Genomic DNA, 27,352 nt, shown 5'->3' on the forward strand with positions numbered 1-27,352 from the left:
GTAAGCTTAAATAGTGAACAACTTGGGACATCCTTATCAACCAAACTTTGAGATCTACTGCCCTCAGCAAAGAAAAACTGTTTACTAGAAACACATGGCAGTCAACTGAAATTTGTTGAGGAAATGCACAAAAATTATATAGTTATCAGTTATCTATTTTCTCATAGATACGAGATAAAACTTTAAAGGAGTAAAGCTTTTGAACATAATAGTACAACATAAAAAAATACCAGCTAAAAATACTGTGTAACAAATGTTAATCCAAGGAATGCTGGGGATTCCACATTAAGCTCACATCAATAGTCAATTAAATTGCCCAGGAATATATTAAAAATAATAAGGCTTCCCCAGTGGCTCAGCGGCAAAGAATTCACCTGCAACGCAGGAGACACATGAGATGTGGGTTCATTTCCTGGGTGGGGAAGATCCTCTGGAGGAGGGCATGGCAACCCACTCCAGTATCCTTGCCTGGAGAATCCCATGGACTGAGGAGCCTGTGGGCTACTGCTCATACGGTCACAGTCAGACATGACTGAAGCGACTGAGCACATATTAAAATAATACAGGAAAGGGCTCAATTACAAATTCAAAGACATTTCTAGGGTGATCCAGGTCACCCAATGTATATTTGTTGAGTATTACTTCCTCTCTGCCTCACATGGCTTCCCTAGTGGCTCAGATGGTAAAGAATCTGCCTGCAACGCAGGAGACCTGGGTTCGATCCCCGAGTTGGAAAGGATCCCCTGGAGGAGGGCATGGCAACTCACTCCAGTATTCTTGCCTGGAGAATCCCATGTAGAGAGGAGCCTAGCGGGCTATAGTCCATGGGGTCGCAAAGAGTTGGACACAACTGAGCAACTAAGCACACACTGTCTCATGTAGTACTGGGTGCTATGGAAGAAAACAAAAAGGGAATGAGTCCTCTTTCTGAGAAACCTACATTCTAACAGTACTAAATCACTTCAGTTGTGTCCGACTCTGCATTGGCAGGTGGGTTCTTACCACTAGCGCCACCTGGAAAGCATTCTATAATCCAAGGGAAAGCACAATAATCCAAGAAAGTAAGATTTAACCAAGTACACCACACAGTGGTAATCACTTATGTATGATCTTGGAAAATACTATATATAGAAAACAATCCTGATATGAGACAAAGAAACAGCAATTGTTATAAAACTGGAAGAATGGCTTACCTTAAATGCTAATTCTCCACCATCTTCAAAATTATGGGAGGTGGTTTAGAAGATAATTTTAGCTGTATAAGGTCAAGGTATTAAAAAAACACTGAAGTTATTTTCTTTTAAATTATCTCTCAACCTTTCTGAGTATTTCAAGGAGAAAGTCTCAGTTGCTGCTGGTATGTCTTTTGCATTTCTTTATCTCTTGCTAATAGCTGGTTTCAGACCCTTCAGCAGATACCCGCATCTAGCTACATTTTTTTCATTGTGCTTAGTTTTATGACCAACTTTACATACAGCATGTGACAGGACATACTTGCCCTTTATAATTAATTTTACTTAGTATTTCCTCTTTATATTAACATTAAAACCCTGGAGAAAAACACAAAGAAAGGAAATACTGTTCTGCTGCTGCTATTGCTGCTAAGTCGCTTCAGTCGTGTACGACTCTGTGCGACCCCATAGACAGCAGCCTACCAGGCTCCCCCGTCCCTGGGATTCTCTAGGCAAGAACACTGGAGTGGGTTGCCATTTCCTTCTCCAATGCATGCAAGTGAAAAGTGAAAGTGAAGTCGCTCAGTCATGTCCGATTCCTGGCGACCCCATGGACTGCAGCCTACCAGGCTCCTTCATCCACGGGATTTTGCAGGCAAGAGTACTGGAGTGGGGTGCCATTGCCTACTCCGAATACTGTTCTAGCTACCCCAATCACAGGCAACTAACCTCATGCCTGTCATAGCCAAGACTACCAAGCTTTACTTTCACCAGAATAAACAAGCCCATGCTTAAGGCCTGATATAAAGTACAAAAGTCAAAATCTCTGTAGTTTCTATTTGACGAAATAAAGAAAATAGAGACTAATTTACTTTGAAGGAATTGGGGTGGGGGGACAGTAACAGACCTTCTAATAAAACTATTTTTGTGTTGCCAGGAAGGGGCCTTCCTATTCCCATATTTTAACCTTCTGAAAAACCCACACTAAGGGTACACCCTTCTCTATCCCCACCCTGGCAATACTTTTCTAAGTAACAGTTGTCCACTAGACTATAAACGCCTTGTGAGCACAAGCCCTGCCTTTGTGAGCTAAAATTCTGGGGCTAAGTGGTCCCCTATAGATATTTATTATGCGATTGTTGGAGAATGAACTATGCCAGAAACTGGTCCTATATACTTAATTCTCCTTCTCTTTCTTAGAAGACCTATTGAATTAAGTCATCCTTCCATGTAAATCCTACACACTTATTTAAGGATCTAAAGTATAAGTATCTAACAAGTTATAACTTCCTATAAATCCCAAATCTAAAATCATGATGAAAATGCCACAAGCTTTGCACCTATTCTTTCCAAAAAGACATTTTATAACTAAAATAAATAGTTAAATGCAACATCAGTTTTTCTTTTAAACTGTATTTTTATTGGCAGAAATTCCTTACTTTATGATTCCATTAGAGACACATTATGTGTATGCCACTTTTGGAGAAACACTATAAAATTTGAGTTTATGGCATGAATATGACAAAATATACTGAGTAAACTCTAAAAAGTGCATATTATTTTCAATAATACACAAAACTTAAATCATCAAACAGAGCAATTCAAGTCCAAAATGTCCTTCCAAAAGTTGATGTCCCAGCTCTCTTATACATACTTCTTAAGAATTTCAACAGTCCATAACTATCAATTTTGTAAGTCAGGAGAACTTCACTAAGAGATGTCAGCTTACTGGGACTGACCAAATAATATAGTTACCAAAGTGAATCACAACTGATATTCTTAAATCTATTCATTATTTATCTACCGGCATTAGCAAGACATAAGAATCCTTTGGGTTCTTAAACACTAGAAGAACATAAATTTTTAAAATTATATAAGGAAGGTAATAAGTCAAAATTTTACAGGTGAGTCAAGTCTGCCTAACAAGTCTGCTCATATGTTTCTCCTCTATCTTCAGCTAACATTGTAAAGCCAAACTTGGCTCCTTCCCAATCACTTCTCCAGACTTTCCAAGGGCATCAGATCAGATCAGCCCATGACCTTCAAGATTACTTTTTACAGTAACATGGTAATACCCTCTCCAACCAACAAGTGAGTTCTACTTCTTTTCAAAGTGATTATTAAAACTGAGGATCTTTTAGAATAAACGCAAAATGGTTACATCCCCCAAAACTTCTTACAATCTATAATATATTTATTCTGTTATTTCTGTTAGCTATTTCTGTATAAAAGAATTTGCTTGCAATGCAGGTGACCTAGATTCGATTCTTGGGTTGGGAAGATCCCCTGGAGTATTCTTGCCTGGAGAATCCCATGGACAAAGGAGCCTAGTGGGCTACAGTCCATGGTTTCACAACAGTTGGACAGGACTTAGCGACTAAACCACAACCATTTCTGCGTAAGGAAGATATCAGAAATGACAGTGAAGTAGCTAAAGGGGCCTCAACCTCTCCTCCCACCGAGAAAGAGTTAGGTATTCCCATACTTTGCCACAGCACAGCAATATAGGATCTTAAGAGAAAAGGAAGGTGATAGTCTTCTGGAGCAGCTCCTAGGGCATTGTGAGGCAACACCTTTAGGACTGTGGTGAAGTAACCTGTGTGTAGCCAGAGGGGTGGAAGAATAGAAGACTGGAAGAGAAGTGGTGGTGGTGTTAGTGGTAATACTAGGAAGCAATTGGTGTAACAGCTATCTTAACCCAGAAACGGGCAGGATGGATTTCCTCACGCAAAAAACAAGATTTTTGCATTTAACTTTTGATGTACGTACGATTACTTTTTTCTGCCTGCCAAAATGGTATTCACTTTTAGGTAGAACACTTCTAATCAAGCAGGCCTACGAACTTGTTAGAATGCACACAGCATTATTATATTATGCCATGTACACAGTTTATGAAGAAGAAACATTCTTGCAACCTAAACAGCAGTTAACTTCAGCATCACATTACCATTCGTCCTGAAAGGGCTTATTGCTCAACTATTTCGAATTTTGAAATTCGTAACAGTTACCTATGAGCTTTTAGGAAGACCTAGCCTCTTGGCTGCTTCAAAGCAAACGACAAATAAGAAGGCGGCTTACACTGAAAACCACGTGTCTCCCGGTAGGAAGTATATTACCATTCCATTTCCCGAAAGTTCACTCTACGTGTGCGCGTTAACAATGTAAATATTTATAAATACTAGATTTGACACTTGTGTTCTTTCACTTGCCTCATTCGTAAAAGAGCTGGGATTCCTACCTTTAGGACCAATAAATAAAATTAACCTTCCTTAGTATACGGGGTACCGAGTAAAAAACGGGGCCATTACACGGTCATAAACCGCCCTAAAGCCCAGAGGTGGGTTCTCACGTCAACAAGGTGGACCCGAGGAGGCAAAGCTCGGCAAGCTCAGGCCTGCAGGTGGGGGAGTGGCGAGTCTGGATTTCTGGGCGCTTCGGGCCACGTGGTATCCCCTGGGCGGATGGGTGATGACGGGGACGATTTTGCGGCCCCCTAGGGTCTCTGCCCGGGGTCGCCAGCAGGCCTCGGGCGGTAGCTCCTCAAACTCGCACGGTCTCCCATCTCCACCCTGGCCCCAGTCCTGGGTTTGGGCACTGGTCCTCGGACGGAACACTGCAACTCCCCCGGACTCGCGCATCTCAAAGGCTCCCCAGTCAAGCCGCATTTTCCTCCTGAGCCATCACGAGCCCGCAGCCCGAGACCCAGGTCAGGGGTCTCCGACCTCCCGCCATTTCTCCACGTCGCCGCAGCTCGTAGGAAGAGGAAAGAACGTCAAGGTAACACCTTATTTCGGACGGTGGATGCGAGCTCCGGGCCCGAGCGCAGGGGCCAGCTTCCCGTCAGAGCCCTGCCGGCTTCCCGTCAGAGCCCCGCCGCCTCACCTGGCAGCGGCACACGATGTCGGCGTCCTGCGCCAGCAGATCCACCACCTTCCCCTTGCCTTCGTCGCCCCACTGCGCGCCGAGCACCACCGTCACCCGATTCCCTCCAGGCCGCGCCCGGGGGCGGCCGCAGTCGCCGTTGGGCAAGGAGGATGCTGCCGGGTTGGTCTCGGCAAACGCCATGGCTCCGGAGACACGAGGAGAGCCCGAAGGGGACACGGGTAGCTGGGAGTGCGCGAGCTGAACTGCTCTGCGGCCGCCAGCCACATGCGGAGGAAGAAGGAGCCAGAGCCAGCCCGCCCCCGCCCCACCTGAAGGGTCGCCACCCTCCCGCCAGGCCCGCCCCGCGCTCCCGCCGCTCTCTCAGAGGGGCACCAGGACCTCCCCGCGCACGCCGGCCTTGGCAGCACCGCCCCAGGAAAAAGCCACGCCCCTTCCGCGGCCGGGCGCGCCCCTCCACTGCGAACCCAGAACGGAAAGGACGGGGGCGGGGCTTCGAGCGCGCGTCAACCTTAACGCCCCGCCCACCAGCCCTTTCTCCGGCTTTTCAAACTGGAGAGGCGGGGAGGTACGTGCCGGTGCGTCAGACTACAACTCCCGGCAGCGCTCTGGTCAAAGCGGAGCATTCCGGTGATTTCGTGTCTGCCATCTGCACGTTTCAGTTTGTGAAAAATGTTTGTTTTTAAGTTGTTTCTTAATTTGCTTTTATTAAGGAACGAGATAGGGTATACAAGATACGAAGGGTGAAACTTCAAAATACAAATGGGATGAATTGGAACATACTATAGATTTAGAATTGGAAACTAAAGTTCTGAAAGTAAGAACAGAGATGCGAACGGGCATCAAAAAAGGGCAAACTCGAATGTAAAGCAGTAATGTCGAGGTCATTAGGCCTGAAAATCGACAGAATACGTACAGTCCTATACCTTCTTATTAGAATTAAATGCCGATGTCATTATAGTGTATGCCCGAATACAGTAACAACCATATGAGGTAGGTAATACTATCTTATCCTTATTTTACAGGATTTAAAGGTTAGTTAACTACCTCTAGTGAGGAGTGCATTGGTTCTAGATGGTCAGTCCAGAGCCCAGGTCCTTTCTGTAGTGTTTAGTGTTTCAGTTGCCACTAGATTCCCAAGTATACTATGAAAATAAAGCTCGTTTTAAACGGAATCAGGAAGCCCCAAAGGGGAAAGCTCTCATGCAGGTACCACTCCGAGCAGATTGCCTAACAAGGAAGAAGGAAGATAAGAATATTACTTTTCTTCTGGGATAAGGGAAGACATTTTTCACATAGGAATTTTATCTCCTGCTTTTAAAAAATGGAAGGCAGTTTCCTCCTTTGCCCCAGCAACAATGCTCTAACCTTTGAAATCTTTTTGTCACTTTAGTTAAATGAATAGTTAAATATTATTTTATAATGATGTGATCCAGTTTAGTCACGTCCAAAATGTTTGATATTTTTGAAAAACTTCCCCCAAATCAAGCTATAATTGAAGTCTTTTTGACCTTAAACTAACTTTGGGATTTTTTTTGGAGGGCCCCTGGAGCATCTCAGAGGATCTGTTCTCTCTGTTTATAAAAAGGGAGATATTAAACTAATTGGACTTATTTGGGAAATTACATGGGAAGCATTGTTAAGTAAATAATACGAAGCCTTCTTTATATTGCATCTGTATAGGTATGTGTTATAAATGCTTCATAAATATAACATTCCTCGAAATCTGATATTTCTGGTGTATTATTACCATTCATAAGGGCTTCCCAGGTGGTATAGTGGTAAAGAACTTGCCTACCAGTGCAGGAGACATAAGAGACACAGGTTCTACCCCTCGATTGAGAAGATTCCCTGGAGGCGGACACAGTAACTCACTTCAGTATCCTTGCCTGGAGAATCCCATGGACAGAGGAGCTTGGTGGGCTACAGTCCACAGGATCACAAAATGTCAGACACAACTGAAGCAACTTAGCACACACACACATGCACCATTCATAATTCTAGTTATTATCTTAAAATGTGTGTCCTAGAACTTACCAAATTCCCTTGTCTATTCTATTATAATGAGGTCTTATTGGATCTCTAATAATGGACATTTAAGTCTTTTGTCACCCTAGAGAGTTACTGTTTTACTCTGATGCTTTGCAAAAATATTCCTATAAAAATGCTTCATCTTCAAGGAGAATCGTGGAAAAGACCACCCCGCTCCCAAATAATTAGAAGGCAGATTTCTGATAACTTTAAGATCATAACACCGAACTAGGTAAAAACTTACAAAGCTTTATCAGACAATTGATTAATTCATAAAGCCGCTAACCCAAGATCAACAAGAATTACAGGAGACTGAATGAACAAATGAGGATGACTATAATTCATATGATTTTTTATGCTGGTTCCCTAATGTTCTACTTTTCCTGAATGAAGTCTTTTAGAGGATTATTATAATCTTTATGACTTCTTATGCTAGTCCCCTAATGTTTTACTTTTTCGTATTTAAGGAAATTTTTGTCTTAAGCATCTGTCACTTACAGTAGTTGTAAACAAAGATGAAATATTCATCTTTTCCTACCTGATCCCTTCAGAATTTGGGAACTCAAGTATTCTTTTCCTGACAGTACAGTTATTTATTTACATGAATTCAGTGAGAACCTGTTCTTATAACAGTATACAACTGGAAATATTAACTACATTGCCAATGCTTTGACTGGAATTTCATATTTGAGAGAGAGATACATAGGCTCAGATATGACCAATTTTAAGGAATTACTTGGAAAAACTAAGCCTAGCACCTTGCTTGTAAGGTTCTAGCACAGTAATCTTAAAAAGAACTTATATGGTCAATCACTATTCTTGCTACATTTATGTAAATAAGCAGGCCAACTATAATACAAACAAATTAGTTTTACTATGATTTTTTTGATAAAAGGGGGAAATTATGGAGAGAGAAATTATGTTTGCACCTTTGTAGATATTAGATTCTTGTCCTGTTAATTTTCTTTAAGGTTTTGTTATATACCTATAAACTGGATTGGATCCTAAAGTCTTCTTGTTTCCTCAAATATCTGATTACAAATCTCCAAATTAACATTTCCAACTTTTTCCAACACTTCTGGTTTGGAATCAATAAGAATAAAATTTGTGAATTTCCTTGGACACAAAGGTCCTCCTCACTACCCAGATGTGCCAAAACATCAGAAACTTGAAACTTGGGTAAACATCTCACACGGAAATGGCAACCCACTCCAGTATTTCTGCCTGGGAAATCCTATGGACAGAGGAGCCTAGCAGGCTACAGTCCTTGGGGTTGCAAGAGTCCAACACGACTGAGTGACTACACAACAATAAACCATCTCACAGCTAAAGAAGACCCCACCAGGCATCCCACCCTATAACAAGCTCTGAAGACCACTGAATCAAACTGACCAACTGAAGTACATAACAGCTGAATGACACATCTTTTTTCCCAAGATGACTGGACCAGACTTGTGTGACTTTTTCCTCTATTATTATTGCCTTATCCTCTCCCTCTTCTTGGAAAGACAATGCTCTTGTCCACATTTTCAATCTACTACAAAAGGGGGAAACTTACCTAATTGTTGGGTTTGCCCCTAGAGACATCAATCTATTCACAACAGTGGGGACCCTTTCGTCCATCCTATAACACATTTTTTCACTTGTCCCAAGCACTATTGCTAATTTCACTCATCAATCACTTGACATCAGCTGCAGAGTAAAACATCGGAAGCTTCCCATTCATTCACTCCATTAAGCCTCTTAAAAGAGGCCTACTTGACTTGAGTTTGCCTCCATAGGGAGAGACTTTCTCCTCTGGGTCAGAATAAGTTCCAATGAAAGCATGATTCAAACTCCCTAACATTAGGAGAGCTAGTCAATTCCACAGCCCAAGCATAGCAGCCCAGCAATGATCACCTGACTCATTAGCTAAAGTAGTTTTGGAAAATTGCATATCCCTTCATTACCTACTTGCTGAACAAGAAGGCATTTTTTTCAGTAGCAAATACTACCTGTTACACATGGTTAAATGCCTCTGGAGAGATTAAAAACTCAATCACAAAAGATCAGGAAACTAGCCCATTGGTTACAATAAACTTCACCTGATGATCCCTAGGTTTTTTTGTTTTTGTTTGTTTGTTTGAAACCTATTTAGTGTTACCTTTAGATTTGGGCTCCCAGTTTAGAACCATAATACAAATTGAACTTATATTACTTTTAACTCTGCTTTGCATAATCATTTTTGTGCTTGTTAAACCTTTGTAAGAATGACATATACCCAGTGTAACTGAGCAGGACCCTGTGAGGCCTTCTGGGATAGATCTCACCCTTGCATGTCCTCCACTTGCCTTCCCTAAGTTCCAAAGAATAAATTTAATCAGAGAAGTGAGAAAATGCACAAAGAAAGAAAAACAATCAAGCAAGACAAAATAATAACAGTTTAGCCATAAAGTCAAGGATCTTTAGCTCCTCCTCAAGGGCTATAGCTAATATTCTGAGCTATATCCCTTTGAGTTGTTCTGCAGCTAATGAAATCCCTTCCAAGTGGATGAAGTTAGCTATATGCTGCTCATAAGTACATAGAAACCAAGCCAGTTGGGAACCAAAAGATTGATGATGTAGACCCCCAATTACCTTACCACCAATCAATCAGAAGAATTTCCATGAGCCGAGCATGCACCCCACAACTCCCCTCCCTCAGTTTATCTTTAAAGACCTTTCCCTGAAAGCCATCAGGAAGTTCGGGTCTTTTAAGCACTAGCTGCCTGGACTCCTTGTTTGGTGCCCGTAGATTAGCTTTATTGTGCATGGGTGAGTAGACCCAAGTTTGCTAGGGTGGTAATAACCTACCAGTTCAAGATGATCTCCAGTGTTTATGGCCTTGATAAGATATAGACTTTAGATGGGAAATGCCTGATAGTTATCCCTCCTACTTTTCTTTGTTCCTCAAATGTGGCCTCAATGATTTCCAATCTGCACTTTCCCTCCGACATGGGGCACAGCCACCAAGAAAACTCCTCCTTGGCACTGAGGACCGAAACCTCTAGATCTGGAAAACCTGACTCTTGGTCAAGCAATGCTCTCGAAGGAAGATGGTGACCAAAGGGGGAAATATGAAAAGAAAGGAACTCTCATCTTCAGTGGAGTCAGAAAGCCCTAAAGAGGGAGCTCTCACCCACCTGCCACTTTTTGCAATCTGCATAACCAGCAGTAAGAAGGAAGAAAAGAATGTTAATTTTCTTCTGGTATAAGGGAGGACATTTTTCACAGAGAAATTTTATCTCCTGCTTAAAAAAAAATTATTTGTTTATTTTGGGGGGCATGTCAAGTCTTAATTGCAGCACGCAAGATCTTCATTGTGTCCAGTGGATTTTTTGTTGTGGTGTGTGTGCTCTTTAGTTGTGGTGGTCAAGCTTAGTTGCTCCAAGGCATGTAGGATCTTAGTTCCCCTACCAGGGATCAAAACTACATCCCCTGCATTGCAAGGCAGTTCTTAATCCCTACCTCCTGCTCTTAAAAAAGGAAAGAAAATCCCTCCCTCACCCAGAAAAAACGCATTAACTCCCACTTGCATCCAATGAGAAACTGCTACAGCCTCCGACTCTGGCTCTTCTCCAATGAATGTTTGTTCAAAACAACTCTAGCAATTTCCTTCTAAAACCCAACAAAAGCAAAACCCTCTTTGTTCTCTAGACTTACCCATGATTCACCATAGCTTGCCTGTCCTGAATTGTAATTCTCTGCTATTCCCAAATAAACCCATTTTGCTGGTAAAATAACTGACTTTTATTTTTGAGGTTGACAGGTAATATAAAGAAAAGGAGAAGGAAAAGTTAGAAACAAAAGTCTAGGGACTTTCCTGGTGGTCCAGTGGCTAAGACTCCATGCTTCCAATGCAGGTGGCCCGAGGTCAATCCCTGGTCAGGGAACTAGATTCACATACCACAGCTAAAGAGCCTGTGTGCCACAATGAAGATCAAAGATCACACATGCCACAACTAAGACCTGGCACAGCCAAATCAATAATTTTTTTAAATTACTATAGAAAAAAAAAATTACGGTAGGACTTTCCTGGTGGTCTAGTAGTTAAGAATCCACCTGCCAATTCAGGGCCCAGGGGTTTACTCCCTGGTCTGGGAAAATTCCACATGCCCTGGGGCAACTAAGCTGTGTGCCACAACAACTGAAGCCCATGCACCTAAGTCCCGTGCTCCACAACAAGAGAAGCCACTGCGATGAGAAGCCCACGCACCACAATGAAGAGTAGTCCCTGCTCACTGCAACAAGAGAAAGCTCATGGCAGCAACAAAGACCCAGCACAGCCAAATATAAAAAATAATAAATAATTTTCTGAATTACTATTAGAAAATCCTATCAGGCATTAAAAAAAAAATCTAGGGAATTCCCTGGTGGTCCAGTGGTTGGGACTTGGTGCTTCCACTGCCAGGAGCCCTGGTTCAATCTCTGGTCAGGGCACTAAGATCCTGCAATCTGCAGGGTGCGGCCAAAACAAAGGGTTTCCCTGATAGCTCAGTTGGTAAAAAAAAATCCACCTGCAATGCAGGAGACCCCAGTCCAACTCCTGGGTCGGGAAGATCTGCTGGAGAAGGGATAGGCTACTCACTCCAGTATTCTTGGGCTTCCCTGGTGGTTCAGCTGGTAAAGAATCTGCCTGCAATGCGGGAGACCTGGGCTCAATCCCTGGGTTGGGAAGATCCCCTGGAGAAGGGAAAGGCTACCCACTCCAGTGTTCTTGCCTGGAGAATTTCATGGACTGTATGTCTATGGGTTCGCAAAGAGTCACACAAAACAAGCAAACAAAAGAAAGAAAAGTCTAAACTTGGAAGCAATTTAGATAAAAGAAATAAATACAAATACCTTGTAAAAGGAATAATTTTAATAGGTGTAATGTAAAGAAAAACATATTTATATCAAGAAAGGAGGTTTTGTAATGTATGACAGAAATCAAACCAGTATTGTAAAGCAATCATCAATCAATTAAAAATAGATAAATATTAAATAACAAATAAATAAATCTAATTAAAAAAAAAAGAGAGAAGGGTTTGTGTAATTTCCACAAAATAACACTAAGGATGTCACTGTTTCAAATGTATTTATAATCACTGGTTAGAGTGCAGTCTCTTCAGTGGAGGGGTGGAAGGACATTTGTAACTGGCCGACTCTGCTAGCAGGTGGAGTGGATGCCCAATGAGGAGAGGCAAGGAATAGAAAACGGTCTTGAGTTCAGCTTTTTGAGTTTATGGCCAAGTAGCTTCATTTTCATCATTGGTATGCCCATCTTCAATAGGACACAACATTTGAGTTGTTTTGTTTGGGGCAGTGACAGGCAATGAATAGCCATGACTTAGCTTTGTACATACAAGGGTTTTCAAAGTACTTTCTTGAATATTCACTCTCATCTTATCCCTTCACCAGAGGCATCCAGTTAAGAGCTGGCAACTTCATAAAACCCAAGGGTTGAGACCAAAGAATAATTTTCAGAGTTCCAAAGTTAACCTTTGCACCCTGGACTTAAGCCTCTTTTGCCACCTGAGCATTAAGTTTAAAAATATTTCAGGATACAGTTAGTCCCTTACATATGAACCACAGGTTGTGAACTTTCAAAGTTATAAACACGCATTCCCATGTCCAATCACATAAGTTAGTTCATGTGTCTGGCATACATTGTCATGTGTGTGCAAATCTTCTGTGAGTGGTTGTGCTTTTGTGTCCTTTACATTACTGTATAGAGTACAGGAGACAGTATCTTTATTTCAAGTCCAAGATGTCTGGAAGCAAGAGTGAAAGCAGCGGTGATGTAGCTGGAACTGCTAGTAAACAGCTGTTGCATTCCCAGGTGGCGCCAGTGGTAAAGAACCTGCCTGCTAATGCAGGAGACATAAGAGATGTCTGAGTCATCTTCCTGTCTTCCTTGGTCAGGAAGAGCTCCTGGAGGAGGGCATGGCAACCCACTTCAGTTGCCACTCTTGCCTGGAGAATCCCCACCACTCTTGCCTGGTGGGCTACAGTCCATGGGGTCACAAAGAGTCAGACATGACTGAAGGAATTTAGCATGCACTGTACTTCTCAAGGTACCTTCAGTTCAGTTTAGTTCGGTCGCTCAGTCGTGTCCGACTCTTTGCAACCCCATGAACCGCAGCACGCCAGGCCTCCCTGTCCATCACCAACTCCCAGAGTCCACCCAAACCCATGTCCATCAAGTTGGTGATGCCATCTAACCATCTCATCCTCTGTTGTCTCCTTCTCCTCCTGCCCTCAGTCTTTCTCAGCATCAGGGTCTTTTCAAATGAGTCAGCTCTTCACATCAGGTGGTCAAAGAATTGGAGTTTCAGCTTCAACATCAGTCCTTCCAATGAACACCAAGGACTGATCTCCTTTAGGATGGACTGGTTGGATCTCCTTGCAGTCCAAGGGACTCTCAAGAATCTTCTCCAACACCACAGTTCAAAAGCATCAATTCTTTGGCGCTCAGCTTTCTTTATAGTCCAGTTCTCACATCCACACATGACCATTGGAAAAACCATAGCCTTGACTAGATGGATCTTTGTTGGCAAAGGAATGTACCCTACTGTAATATTAAAAATGTTTTCTTTATTTTTTGTGTTTGCTTATTTTTTATGTATTCTTTTGTGTGAAAAGTATTATAAACCTATTCCATTACAGCCTGTCCTTTGGCGTAGGGGGATAAGCCTCTACTCTGGACCCTGGTCCTGGCCCACTGACCACAGATGTGTTAATTCAGATAACTGCTCCAAGGGTCACAAAAGAAGCAGAAAATTCACCCTACCTGTCTACTCTCCTCACTGAGGTAGCTCCTATGATGGACAGACTCCCCAGACTTCTGTTCCTTCACCCCAACCCACCCTAGACCTTCCTAGATGCAGAGGGGAGTCTTCTAGAATATTGGCAACAGTTTCACAGTTCAGTTAGTTAGGAACGATTCTCTAAGACAGCCCCAGAGCCTCCACAGGGGTTCAGGCCAGAGGTGAGGATCCTGAGATTCTGGGAGGCACTGGGGCCTGTGTCCACACACAGCCCTTGGTGCAGATGAGCTTGTAAAGTGTTCTAACTCCAGAATCTCTGCCTCCATGAATCCACAGACCTGAACTCCATCTTCTGCCTCCTCAGGCTGTGGAGGACACAGAGTCCCAGCCCAGGAGACTCATTCTCCTAGGGGTCCAGGGCTCCAGGGTGCCCTAACTTTGCATGTGGGGCTCTGCATCTTTCCAAATCACCCCAGCCAGCAAGACAGGGCACTAGGCAGTGGGGTTTGGCTGCTTGGTATTGACTTTCTCTAGAAGATCCAGGCTTCAGCCACCTTTGTTCTCAAGCCCTGAGTAAATGAAGAGAAAATGAGGGCCTTGTGAAGTGTAAGAAGGCCTGAAAGGGCATCCAGTAAAAGGAACTGGGTAATGCACTATTAGGCTTCAGCCTCAGAGGAGGAAAGACAAAGGGGTGCTCCCAGGAAAGGCTTTTGAAACCCCCCTCCCTTCTCAGATCATACCACTGCTCTGCTTCCCCCAATAGCATGAGTGTGACTCTATCCCTGTGGGCCAGGCTGGAGTGCAGATGGGCAGTGCCTGCTGGGAACTTGACTGCCAGGAGCACAGTTGACACTACGCCCAGCAACTAGGGAGCTAGTAGTGACTCTTCTGACACCATCAGTGAGACAGGGCTGGCAAGCACCGGGGAGTTCCCCACCCCTAGCCCATATTTTTCATGATCCCCAAAATCTGCTGGGGGGGCTGCCTAGGGGAAAAAACTCTTGTAGTGCAGGCAGCCACCCACCAAGAACAACAATGAGGTCTGTTGCTTTCGTCTAGAGGAGAGGTCCTGGGGGCTTCCTGTGCTGAGGGGGAGATTAGTCAAAGAGCTCTGCCTGGGAAACTGCTAAATATTTGAGTCAGGGGTCAGACTTAGAAAGAAGATTTCAGAAAAGAGTGAATATTAAAACAGAAACTTTAAACCGCCCTTTCCCTACCCTCAGGCTCTCAGGGATAAGTTTTACCGAAAAGTGAAAGTCACTCAGTTGTGTCCAACTCTTTGTGACCCCATGGTCTATTCAGTCCATGGAATTCTCCAGGCCAGAATACTGGAGTGGGTAGCCTTTCCCTTCTCCAAGGAAGCTTCCCAACCCAAGCATCAAATCAAGCTCTACCCACATTGCAGGCAGATTCTTTACCACCTGAGCCACCAGGGAAGCCCAAGAATACTGGAGTGGGTAGCCTATCCCTTCTCCAGCGGATCTTCCCGACCCAGGAATCGAACCAGGGTCTCCTGCATTGCAGGTGAATTCTTTACCAACTGAGATATCAGGAAAGCTCTAAGTTTAACTGAAATGGGTTCCTTAATAGCATGCGGACCTGTGTGAACTTGGCTGTTGTTGGCTCCCAGGGATTCTCTGGGTCTGGATTTCCTATTTCTTGTTCTTGAAAACATCGCCCCTCCCCCATCTTCCTAAAGACATTGTTGTAGATATTAAACTGTGGACGGGGTTTTCTGCATTAGTCTGTGTTCTTATCCAAATCAAAAGTCAAACGAGATTCCCCTAAACACACGTCTGATTCCTCACTAAGCAGAATGAAGTGGCCAGGATGGGACAGGACTGGAAAAGGGACCTCCTAACTTTCCCCCTCACAGTTCAGGTGTGTGCATGCTAAATCGCTTCAGTCATACCCGACTCTGTGAGACCCTATGGACTGCAGCCCACCAGGCTCCTCTGTCCATGGGATTCTCCAGGCAAGGATACTGGAGTGGGTAGCCATGCTTTCCTCCAGGAGATCTTTCCCACCCAGGGATTGAACCCGTGCCTTACGTCTCCTGAATTGGCAGGTGAGTTCTTTACCTGGGCCACTTGGGATGCTTCACAGCTCAGGATAAGACTGGGCTTTAGAAGTGGTTCTTGGGAGTGCCATGTGCCTCTCATGCCCTGCTTTCCAGTTCTACCTGGGGGAATTCACCAGAAAGGGTCCTAGTGCCCGTGTCCCCATGGGAGAGGAGACCTTTCCTCCCCACGGGGCGGGGAAAAACTGGCAGGTATAGGCAGCTCTTCCTGAGCAGCTGATATCTGACAAGGAAGATGCTGTTAGTAATTCTGCCAGAGGCTGCTACATTGTGTGGAAGGAGATCCCTATCCCGCGCTGGACTGGATCCAAAAGCTGGCAAGCAGACCATGTGCCCTTGGCACCTGCAGATCAATACATTCTTAACAGTATTCTTGGAGTATATTGTGGAGAATTCCATGGACAGAGGAGCTTGGCAGGCTACAGTTCATGGGGTCGCAAAGAGTCGGACACGACTGCGTGACTAACACGCACACAACCTCTTCTCTGGCCTGGAGTATGGACTTGTGTGGAAGAAAGGGGAACCACAGGCCTGTGGCTGGTGCTGGTTTCTCTGGCCTGTCTGTCCACTTGGCTTCCTCTGGGGGGAGCTGCATGTCCTGAGTGTGGATCTAGGCTAACCCTTCTAACAAGCCTGAGAAACCTGCTCTGCCTTGAGTCTGTGGGCTCCGGCTTCCACCTGGCTGGTTCCTTGCTTTGCCACGCCTGACGGTCTGATCCAAACCTGTTTTGATCTTTTACTCATCTCTAGCCCCAGCAGATGGAAGGAAGCTGCCTCAGCAGTTCGGCTTGTTGTTCTTAGACTCCTAAGCAGGGCTTTACAGCTGGGAGAGGCTTCTGTTTAGCTTTAGCCACTCTTCCAGCTTACTCTAACCCTTGCCTGAGGCTGAGAATGCTAGGACTGAGGCCAGCTAGGAGCCAGTACATTGTCACTGGCCTTCTAGACTAGAGGGACTGTCCAGATATGCTTTCTGCTGCTCAGAGAAAGAGGATTTGCTGGAGATCTGAAGAATGGGATTCTGTGTGAAAGTAAAACGAAGTACTCACGAAGCTTAGAGCCTTCTTAAAAGGAGAATTTTTTTAGTTACCGATTTACATAAAGCCTAATTCTTTTATCTTTAGCTTTTAAATAATTTATTATATATTTGTTGTTGTTCAGTTGCTCAGTTGTGTCCAACTCTTTGTGACCCCATGGACTGCAGCACTACCCTCAGTCCCATTCTCCTGCAACTAGGTGGCAAAGCTACAAAGCCGAGAGGGCTCAGCTCTCTGACTACAAATCCTGCGTCCACCTGACCCTCATCTCCCCTCTCCATACCCCCACCACTTCATACGCACAGTGCTGCCCTTCTAGGTCATCTGTCTCCCCAGAACTCCAAGCCTCTTCTAAGTATTCTCTTCTCACATCTCTAGAGGTGAAGCAACAGAGCATGAGAGAACTTTCCGGAGTGATGGAAATTTCTATATTTTGATTGGTTTGATGGTGCTATAGGTATATACATTTGTCAAATCATTCACTGTATATACAATAGTATGTATAAACTTAAGTATAAATTATGCTTGAAAGTTTTGTGTTTAAGTACAGAAGTGAATACAGTTGTAGTCAGGTCACAACAGTTTTGCAGACAGGAAATCATTCTGTCAAGAGAAGAGGGCTGGGGAGAGATGATAATGCCATCTGCATCCTTAATAGTGTTATTTCCTGATCTTCTATAGCTTTGAGGGGGACACTGGCTCGGTATCCTGCTGATGGATTGATTGGCTTTCTGTTGCTATGACAAGAAATCCACGTTGGAGTTTTCTATCTACACAGCCTCTCAAGTGTCCAAAGCAGTTGGTAACTCCATCCTTACCGCCATTCCACCCTGAAGCACTTGGACTGTGTCTTCATGTAGACAATGAAACCATCTATGGTATCTGTCACTGTAACCGGGACATCAAGTGCCCGACCTACACCTGCCTCAACCGGCTCATAAGCCAGATTGTCCTTCGATTGCCTCCCTGCATTTGGATAGAGCCCTCAATGTGAACCTCACAGAGTCCAAGACCAATCTGGTGCCTACCCCCACATCCACTTTCCCTTGGTGACCCACTCACACGTTGTCTCAGCTGAGAAAGACCATCATGAGCGGCTCTTAGTGTCAGGGGTTACCAATGTCTGCTCCAAAGCCCCCAATCAGATGGGTCAGGTGTGACCCTCACCATGGCATACAATGGCCTGTTCTACCATGGAGATTTGGTACCCAAGCATGTGAATGCCGCCATTGCCACTCTGAAGACCAGGTGCATCATGTGGTTTGTGGGCTGGTATCCCATGTGTTTCAAGGCAAATTGGGGGAAAAGGGAGGGATTAGCATGCTTTCTGTGTGCCCACTGAGAGGTGAGATTCCTGTAGAACTTCAGGCACTAGGGATGGGAGAATCAGGCAAATAACAGCCTTAGAGGCTGTCTTTAACTTAATAGATCTCAACTTGTCTAGAACATCCGAAATAATTTTTGAAGTGCCAAAGAGCCTTTTAGACAAGAATATTGATAAATTCTACTCTTAAAGGGGTCTCTAGTAAGAAAGGAACTATTCTTCCAGGGTCTAACCATATATAGTTTTAGAGATCAGTGCATTAGTCAGTCAAAGTGCATAGCAGTAGCTAAGGGCTAAACTGGATGGCCCTTTCCAGCTCAGCTCAGATTCAAGGAGACTTCTCTTTAATGTGTTGGAAAAGCCCTCAGTCAGGTAAGAGGGCATACTTGTGCTTTCAAAGAGGAGGGAATCTCATGAGGCCAAGCTCTGCCTCTGGCAAGCCTGAGCAGAACCCAGCCCAGCCCCCACCAGAGGAATAAGGCTCATTCTCTTGACCTGGTTTTACCCACTTTGATTTTCAGATATTCAGCTCTAGCATATATAACTCAGAAATGTACGTCTGCTTTTTTTTAGGCTCCAATGAGCCTTGGGGCTGCCTGGAAATGTTACTCATGGCCTTGCTTTGAGTTCAGGGAACTAGTTATTAGCATTAATCTAGGAACTGATCCCCAACATCTGTGAGCCCTGCTTGATTGACCACAAGGAAGGGTTTGCTGAGAGAATGGTGTCCTAGAGCCCATTAGCGTGGTGCCTGGGCCATGGCTTTGACCCCTACCATGGAGCTGCTTACATTTAATAGAGGCTATGGGTCTATGCGACTGTCAGTCTCCTGGTGATGGGTCCCTATCTCTGGTTTCCCATTTTCCTCTATCATTGCAATTCCGAGTGTAGAGGTCTGACAGTCTCCTACTTGGTTTTCCCCCACTGTTACTCAGTCCTTAGAGTCCCAAGAATACAAGGCCCTCAACCTACTTTATTGAGTTGTCTTAATTCCTTCAAAGCTCTAACATTGGTATATGTCTTGCTTATTGCACTTCCTTCCTTCCATTTCAAGCAGCACAGGTCTCCCTAGTAATAACTGTTGACTTTCAAGCTGTTCCTGGCAGACTCTTAACCTCCTGGCTCCTCTAGGACTCAAAGGGCTTGGGTTAGAGGTGGAGTTAAGGAAGAGAAGGAGATTACGAAAATCTGCCTGGTGCCTCATGGATTTGGACCTGTACGTATTTGGCAAGTATGTCTAGCCTGCTCTTCTGTTCTTCTTCTTTTTTTTAACTTAAAAAAAAAATTCTTTCTTTTTTAGTTTTTTTTTTTTTTCTTCTTTCTTAGACTGCTTTTCTGGAATTAAAAACTCCTCTCCCTTTTGTGTTTTTTACAAGATCTGAAAGAATCTTTCTTAAATCTGTGCCTGGGCTCAGCTCCCTCCCTTACTCCCATCTCCAAGCCCCAGACAGAGTCATCTCAAAAGCTTTCTCACTAACTTGTCTGCCTGTGGACTGGGAAGATTTTAACACAGTCTCTGCATGGTAGCCTTAGGGTAGCCAGAGTTCTTATATAGTAGTAGTTCAGGTCTCCCAGAGACAGTGTTTCAAGAGAAACTAGCAAGAATGGCCTGGCCTCTTCTGACTTGGCCTGACACTCCCACCACATTATGTTTATCAAGGGAGTCATAGTGGCTGCCTGGGCTCAAAGGAAAAGGCACGGACTCTACCTCTTGGTGGAAGGACTGTCAAAGAATTTGTGGACATTTTAAAACCACCACAGGAACTTATGGGTGGTGGCAGGGGGAATTATGAATAAGTTAACAGAAGTTTTCTCTCTATTGTAATAGTTTTTATTCTCATTTATAGTATAGCATGCTTGTAAAGTTTTCTATGATTATAATGTATTTTTACAAAGAGAAAAATATTTTATTTTTAAAAGGGTACTGTTAACTGTTGCTGAAAAACCAAAAGGGTTTCCACTACAACATCCATAGCATGTCACTGTGTTGTGGTTTTTTACACAGCTCTGAGGAGCCAGTTCAGGATTAGGTTGGGGTCCTAAAAACCAAGATAACCCACCTGGACACGGCTCTAACTGGCAATTCTGGCTCCCAACCAAATGAGTTAACTTCCTTATACTAAACATTAATTTCTTGATTTCCACCCCAGTCTAGAAGGCCTCATTGTATTCCAAATGTTATATCCCGTAACCTGACCCTAGCAAATGTCCCTGGTACTGCAAGCAGTAAGTTAAGACCAGACACAGGCACATACACAAGATCCATACACGGGCACATAAAGTCTGTGGGTCTAATTTACAGGTTTTCAACAAAAATGGAAACGTTGAGGAATAGAGGGAACCCCTTGAATAAATGGTTAATAACAGTCAGCCAGCAGTCAGTTCAGTCGCTCAGTCGTGTCTGACTCTTTGAGACCCCATGAACTGCAGCACACCAGACCTCCCTGTCCATCACTAACTCCCGGAGCTTGCTCAAACTCATGTCCATCCAACCATCTCATCCCCTGTCATGCCCTTCTCCTCCCACCTTCAATCTTTCCCAGCATCAGGGGTTTTTCAAATGAGTCAGTTCTTCGCATCAGGTGGCCCTAAAGTATTGGAGTTTCAGCTTCAGCATCAGTCCTTCCAACGAATATTCAGAACTGATTTCCTTTAGGATTGACTGGTTGGATCTCCTTGCAGTCCAAGTGACTCTTGGGAGTCTTTTCCAACACCACAGTTCAAAAGCATCAATTCTTCGGTGCTTAGCTCTCTTTATAGTCCAACACTCACATCCATACATGACTACTGGAAAAACCATAGCTTTGACTAGACGGACTTTTGTTGGTAAAGTAATATATCTGCTTTTTAATATGCTGTCTAGGTTGGTCATAGCTTTTCTTCCAAGGAGCAAGCGTCTTTTAATTTCATGGCTGAGTTCAGCATCTGCAGTGATTCTGGAGCCCAAGAAAATAAAATCACTAGTCAGGTGAGACTACAAAAGTGGTGTTTTGCACTGTAAATGGGAACAGTGTGAGGGAAGCTAGTGTTCCTTTGTTGGATGCTTCTGGAGGGCAAATGCTTATGTAATTTTTGAGTTTTTATCTTTATATTTTACTCTGGTTACATTTAATTTAGATATGACTTCACACCTACCATATAGGGGATAGGCCAGAAATATTTTTAGGGAAACATGTCCCTAGGGACAACTTTTAGGGAAAGTTACAGTTGATACTGAAATTTGGGTTTCCTGGTTCCTGAGTTTCGATTTTTTTTTTTTTCTTTTTGCCTCTGCCTACTCCCATTTTCAATCAGGGTAAAACAAATCATTAGAGACTCATTTAAACATCAGTTGAGGCAAAAAAAAAGTGACTGGAATGACAATATAACAGGAAGAGAGATGATCATATTTTTTTGTGTCCTCAGATGACATTTCAGGGGACACAGCAAAGGATAGGGTTCAGATATATGTTTTATTAAGCCAAGTGCTGGTAGGATGGAGAGTGGATATGTTCTAGATTAGTGCTCCCTCCCTGTCAGCAATACCCGCCTCTGTCAGGGACACCCTATAGACTACAGTATGGCCAAGAGTTCAGAAGTGCAAACTCCAGGGAGTTTAATACACGCTAGCAGTTGGTGGCGCTAGTGGTAAAGAACCTGCCTGCCAATGGAGGAGACGTAAGAGACGCTGGTTTGATCCACGTTTCCGGAAGATCCCCTGGAGAAGGGCATAGCAGCCCACTCCAGTATTCCTGCCTGGAGAATCCCATGGACGGAGGAGCCTGGAGGATTACGGTCCATGGGTCGCAAAGAGTTGGACATGACTGAAGCAACACGCATGCACAGTTCTCATGGATATGCCTGCTAACATTTGGGGAAAGGCTTACTCATCCTGACAGAAGCATTTACCTTTTTTGGACTAATGTCAATCCAATTTTTTTTAATTAAAAAAAAAATTACTTTTATTCTGCCTGCCAATGCCAAACTAGCACATTGAGGCCATCCTATTTTATTAGAGTTTGAGGATGCATTAGCAGTGCATCATGAAGTGGGAAATAGCAAGTGTATTGGCAGCAGCCCCAGTGATGAGGAGCAGAGTGATACCAAAACTTGCTGGTATTGTATTTGGTAGTATTCTGGGGGCAACTCAAGGTGTATGAGCCAACCATGTGGAAGAAATTAAAGGTATTGTGTGTGTGTGTGTGTGTGTGTGTGTGTGTGTGTGTGTGTGTGATTAGTAGGTCCAAGGATCCTAGGATAACATTCCAAATTATAGAACAACAGTTTCCTTTTTAATGTTCCTTTTATAAGACAAATCCAGCATATTCACAACAGTGATGGAACGGAGCAAAGCCAGATATCTTGTATTTATTCTTTTAACAAATATTTGAGTTCTCATTTTGTGTCAGTTGCTGTTCCAGACACTGGGAATATAGTAATGAACAGGAAAGGTAAGTTCCCTGTTTCCAGGGCCTTACTTTTTAGTGGAGGAAAACGGTAAAGAATTAAGCCAATAAACAAGAAGATCATTTCCAAGAATATTAAGTAAAATAAGGGAGTATCATAAGGAAACTTACAGGATGAAGAATATGCTTATAATCTTGATTATAGTAATGCTTTATTGGTATACATACATGTCAGAACAAAATGTATAAAATTGTACACTGTAAGTATGTGCAGCACATGTATCCATTATGCCTCAGTAAAGCCATTTTTAAAAATAAAAATACAATGGGCAGTGTGGGAAGCTAATTCAGATTGTTTGTTGGGGAAACCCTCCTGAGAAGGTTACACTTGCACTGAATATCATGAAGGAGCTGACCTCACCAAGAACTGAGGGCCGAGCAGATTTATCTTGCTTGAAGAAGCCAAGAAGGCCAGTGTGGCTGGGGCAGAATGATCCAAAGGGAAATTAGGAATAGTTAGGGCCATATGGACCACATTAAGGATAACTATGAGGCCCATGTTACCAGAGCAAGCAGTCAAAGCTCTTCTTCCATGTCTCTTAAGAATCAGGGCATGGACCAGAGGCAACACAGGAGCCTCTCAGCATCCTAGTCTTTAATTTAATGATAGGGTTCCTTGATTTATTCTTCTTCCAAGAAACTGCTAGGGAACAGTGGAAAGTTTAAGTATAATGAGGATGATGATATGACTGGGCCAGTTCAGTTTTTGTATTCTTGATATTCTCTTCCACTGCAGCTTTTCCTGCCTTCCACGAGAAAGAAATCAGCTCCGGCTGATGGCAGCAGTCCTGATGGCCACCTCCCCAGCAACACTGGCTGGTTGATGATATGTTCATCTTTCAGAGCATGGGATTCACTAAGGTTGTGGACAACAGGTTCCTGGTCTGTGCAGACTGTGAAGTTGGACCAGTTGGCTGCCATTGCCTTGAAGACAAGAACAGTTTCTATGTATCCCTGGAATGGGTTTCCCATGACTAACCAAGGAGAAGAGAATCAGCTCCACACTCATCTGTAAAAGCTGCTCAAACTGGCATTTAACTGGTATAACTCTTCAGCCACTGCCTTTTCTGTGTTACTATAAATTATGAGTATCAAGATGTCCGGTTGAACACACGGAGGGCTGATTCTGCTTCTTTAAAGCCTCAAGTGCATGCCTCTTGCTTAGTTTGCTTTGCATCCAACATTTCCCAATTTCTCTCCCATCCCCTCAGTTTTGGGACCGATTCTGCTGCTTAGGATTCTTCCTGGGCTCTCTTTTACCCAGGAGCTCCCTTCTTTCTTGCTCTAGAACAGCAGCAGTCAACCTTTTAGCCATAGTGACATAGGAAAAATGATGCTCATGTGCTGATAGTTGAAACTCCACCTTTTTCTCTCTCATTCAAGAAAGCATCTGAGTGTCTGAGAATGACTCTTTCATATGAATGATTTTATCTACAGTAATTTATTCTTTTTAAAAGTAAAGCATTAACAAACTTCAGTATTTAACTGCTAATCAGAAACATATTACCTTGGACACACCCCTGATATCATGTTCAAGAGCCTCTACTCCAGGTTGACAGTAACTTTTTATTGTGAAGATGAGCATGTGAAGATGTGAAGATTTTCTTCCCATCAAATCTTTTTTTAAAACTTTATTTTTTTTAAAACAAGTTTTGGCTGTGCTGGGTTTTTGTTGCTGCAAGCAGGCTTTCTCCTGTGGAGAGTGGGGGCTACTCTTTGATGAAGTGTTTGGGCTGCTCACTAGGGTTGCTTCCCTTATTGTGGAGTGGGCTCTAGGGGGAATGGGCTTCAATAGTTGCAACTCCTGGGCTCAGGAGCACAGGCTCAGTAGTTGTGGTGCATGGGTTTAGCTGCCACATGGCATGTGGGATCTTTCTGGCCCAGGGATCAAACCTGTGTCTTTTGTATTGACAGGTAGATTCTTTACCACTGAGCCACCAGTGAAGCCCTCAAATCTTGATATGGTTTCTCTTTAGGTTAGCTCCTTAACTGCCATATCCTATAAGTTGAGAATCAAAATTTCAACCCTGTCTGGCAGCAACCCCAAGGAAAATTCAGCCCCAGTCGCTTTCCCAGGATTTCTTGTAATCAGAGTAGAGGGTGTGGGATATAGAAGGGATAGGTGTTTGCCATATTATATATATATATAAGCTTGTCTTATCCAGACAAGTAACTCTTCATTTGCTCTTAGGAAAGACTCCTTTAATGGGTAGTGTCATCATTTACTGAGCCTACCAAGCATGGTCCTCTCTGAGTTTTGGTTCAATTGAAATCTCTGTATCAATTCAGAGTACATACTTTCTGTCAAATGCCTCTCTTTATAGCTGTGGGGTTGCTCTAACAGTTTGATGTTAGCATCAGTTTGATGTTCAATATTATTTTCAGTTGTTCTGTCTTTTCTGAAATGACTCACCATCTTAGAGGGAATCTATATAATCAGGTTTCAGGTATCCTTCCATCATCCCTACCTCTAAGATTCAAGAAACCTAGAACTGAAAGGAGGAGTAAATAGAGAACTTACAATCTGTGGTCCATTCCTTGCATCTGTTTTCTGGTTGCTTTCTCCCTCCTCTCCACAGAATTTACACTAAAGACTCTCCAATAAACCGTTCCCCTGGAATGGTGACTTCCTTCCCAAATCAGGCACAAATATCTCTAGTAGAAAATGAGAGAGCTGTTGTCCTTGATTATGGTATTTGCAGGAAAACAAACAAACAAACTGAGAATTATCCAGGTCAGAAGCAGCAAGACCAAGTAGATGCCTCTAGGGGCATATGGTCTCTCATATCACAAGCCAAAACCTAGGCAAAGCATTTTTTAAAATTAGGATTTGACTTTTCCTTCCTTTTTTTAAAAACATGGAGGTAAATACACATTCATTTAAATGAGTATAAATACAAAATGGGTAAGGATATGTTTTTAATCACTCATATTTCCACCATCCAGAGACTGCCAATGGCAACGTGATATATATCCTTCTCAATGTTTTCCTATATGTGTCATATATAAACATGTATGATCTTTTAAAAAAAATATGAGATCACATTCTTTTATAACTTGCATTTTCCATTTAACAAAATACTGACTTCCCATGTCCGTAGATGTATGGACATCCCTGGTGGCTCAGATGGTAAAGAATCTGCCTGCAGTGCAGGAGACTCGGGTTTGATCCCTGGGTCGGGAAGACCCCTGGAAAAGGGAATGGCAACCCACTCCAGTATTCTTGGCTGAAGAATCCTATGGACAGAGAAGCCTGGCAGGCTACAGTCCAGAGGTGGCAGAGTTGGACATGACTGATCAACTAACACTTTTCATGTCTGTAGATATCCATTTGTTTTCAATATCTCATTGTATTTCTGTACTATAATTTATTTAAACAATCCACTATTAGATTGTCTCCAGTTTCTAATAAACAACGTGATATCACATGTAATGTTAGAGCTAAATCTGTTTAAAGTGAAGTCGCTCAGTCATGTCTAACTCTTTGGGACCCCATAGACTGCCTACCAGGTTCCTCCATCCATGGGATGTTCCAAGCAAGAATACTGGAGTGGGTTGCCATTTCACTCTTAATTATTTCCTAGGCTACATCATTAAAAGTGAGTTGCAGGGTATGCACATTTTCAAGGCTTTGCTGTATTGACACATATTCCTCAAAAACCACTGTGCTAATTTATTCTCCTCCAGCAGTATAAGACAGCATTTCTCTGAACCCTTCCTAACACTGTGCATTTATTATGACTAAAAGAATATTTTGCCACTTTGATTAAAAAAAAATAGCACCTCACTGTTTAATTGGATTTATTTCTAATGAAAAGTTGTATACTTGTTGGTCATTATATTATTTTTTGAAAATTACTAAACATTATTATCCAGTAGCCAAAAATACCAGGTTGTTATTCTGCTTTTTCAGTTTTATATGAGAGAAATAAAGGCATTTAAGCAGTGGAAATTAGATTCTTGCAAGTCCCTGGGAAGAATATATAATCTGGAAAAGCAGAAGAGAGCTGAAACCTGAAACTTCTAGGGTTTATCTTGAGATCTGTCAGCTAATTAGTCACTTAATTCTGCTATAAAGTGAGACTGTCATCTCTTCATTCCCTTCACATACAATAGCCTCTCAATAAAGATGTGTGAATCAGTTAACTGCTATTTGCTGTAGGTAGGTAGAGGTAACCCATGCTTGCTGCTATGAGTCTAAAAGCCTGCAGTTCCTATTGAGGACAGCAACTGATTTTTCCAAGGCTTGATTGTTTCTACAAAATTCTTTTTTTTAAACAGAGAATCAAAGATAAACTATGGTGTACTGATGTTTTACATATTGTTATCATACTGTGTATGAATGAGTCTACTCAGGTAACTCTAACATATAACTGATGAGGACTTCTGCTCTTGTAATAATGGATAGGAAAATTGGGCTGACCATCCCACTTATGGCAACTAGAAAGGGTGGAAAAAATATTTTAAAAATCCAAAGGCATCAGAGAGCACATGAGTGTTTTTTTAAGAATTAATAGACCAGGATCACTGAGAAGATGGAGGCCCCAGGAGGTGGACTTAATGTTTTGGGCCACTGTTCCTGCACTCATCAAACTTGAAGGAAGCAGTTCAGAGGCT

The 27,352-nt window shown here is 43.0% G+C and overlaps 1 protein-coding gene across 4 annotated transcripts in view; it reads right to left on the reverse strand.

Moving 5' to 3' along the window:
* The window catches only part of ADSS2 (adenylosuccinate synthase 2), a 32,932-nt gene extending 27,491 nt beyond the window's left edge, over positions 1-5,441 (reverse strand). For all 4 annotated transcript variants that reach the window (XM_081486830.1, XM_081486831.1, XM_081486828.1 and 1 more), the window contains exon 1: positions 5,055-5,441. In XM_081486830.1, the coding sequence (XP_081342956.1) occupies positions 5,055-5,237 (183 nt within the window). In that variant the 5' untranslated portion in view covers positions 5,238-5,441. The remainder of the gene's footprint in view (positions 1-5,054) is intronic.
* Between the last annotated feature and the right edge of the window lie 21,911 nt (positions 5,442-27,352).

The sequence above is a fragment of the Giraffa tippelskirchi genome, chromosome 5, assembly GCF_054371585.1.
Source record: "Giraffa tippelskirchi isolate mGirTip1 chromosome 5, T2T-mGirTip1v1.2.pri, whole genome shotgun sequence".
In the NCBI taxonomy this organism is placed as follows: domain Eukaryota; kingdom Metazoa; phylum Chordata; class Mammalia; order Artiodactyla; family Giraffidae; genus Giraffa; species Giraffa tippelskirchi.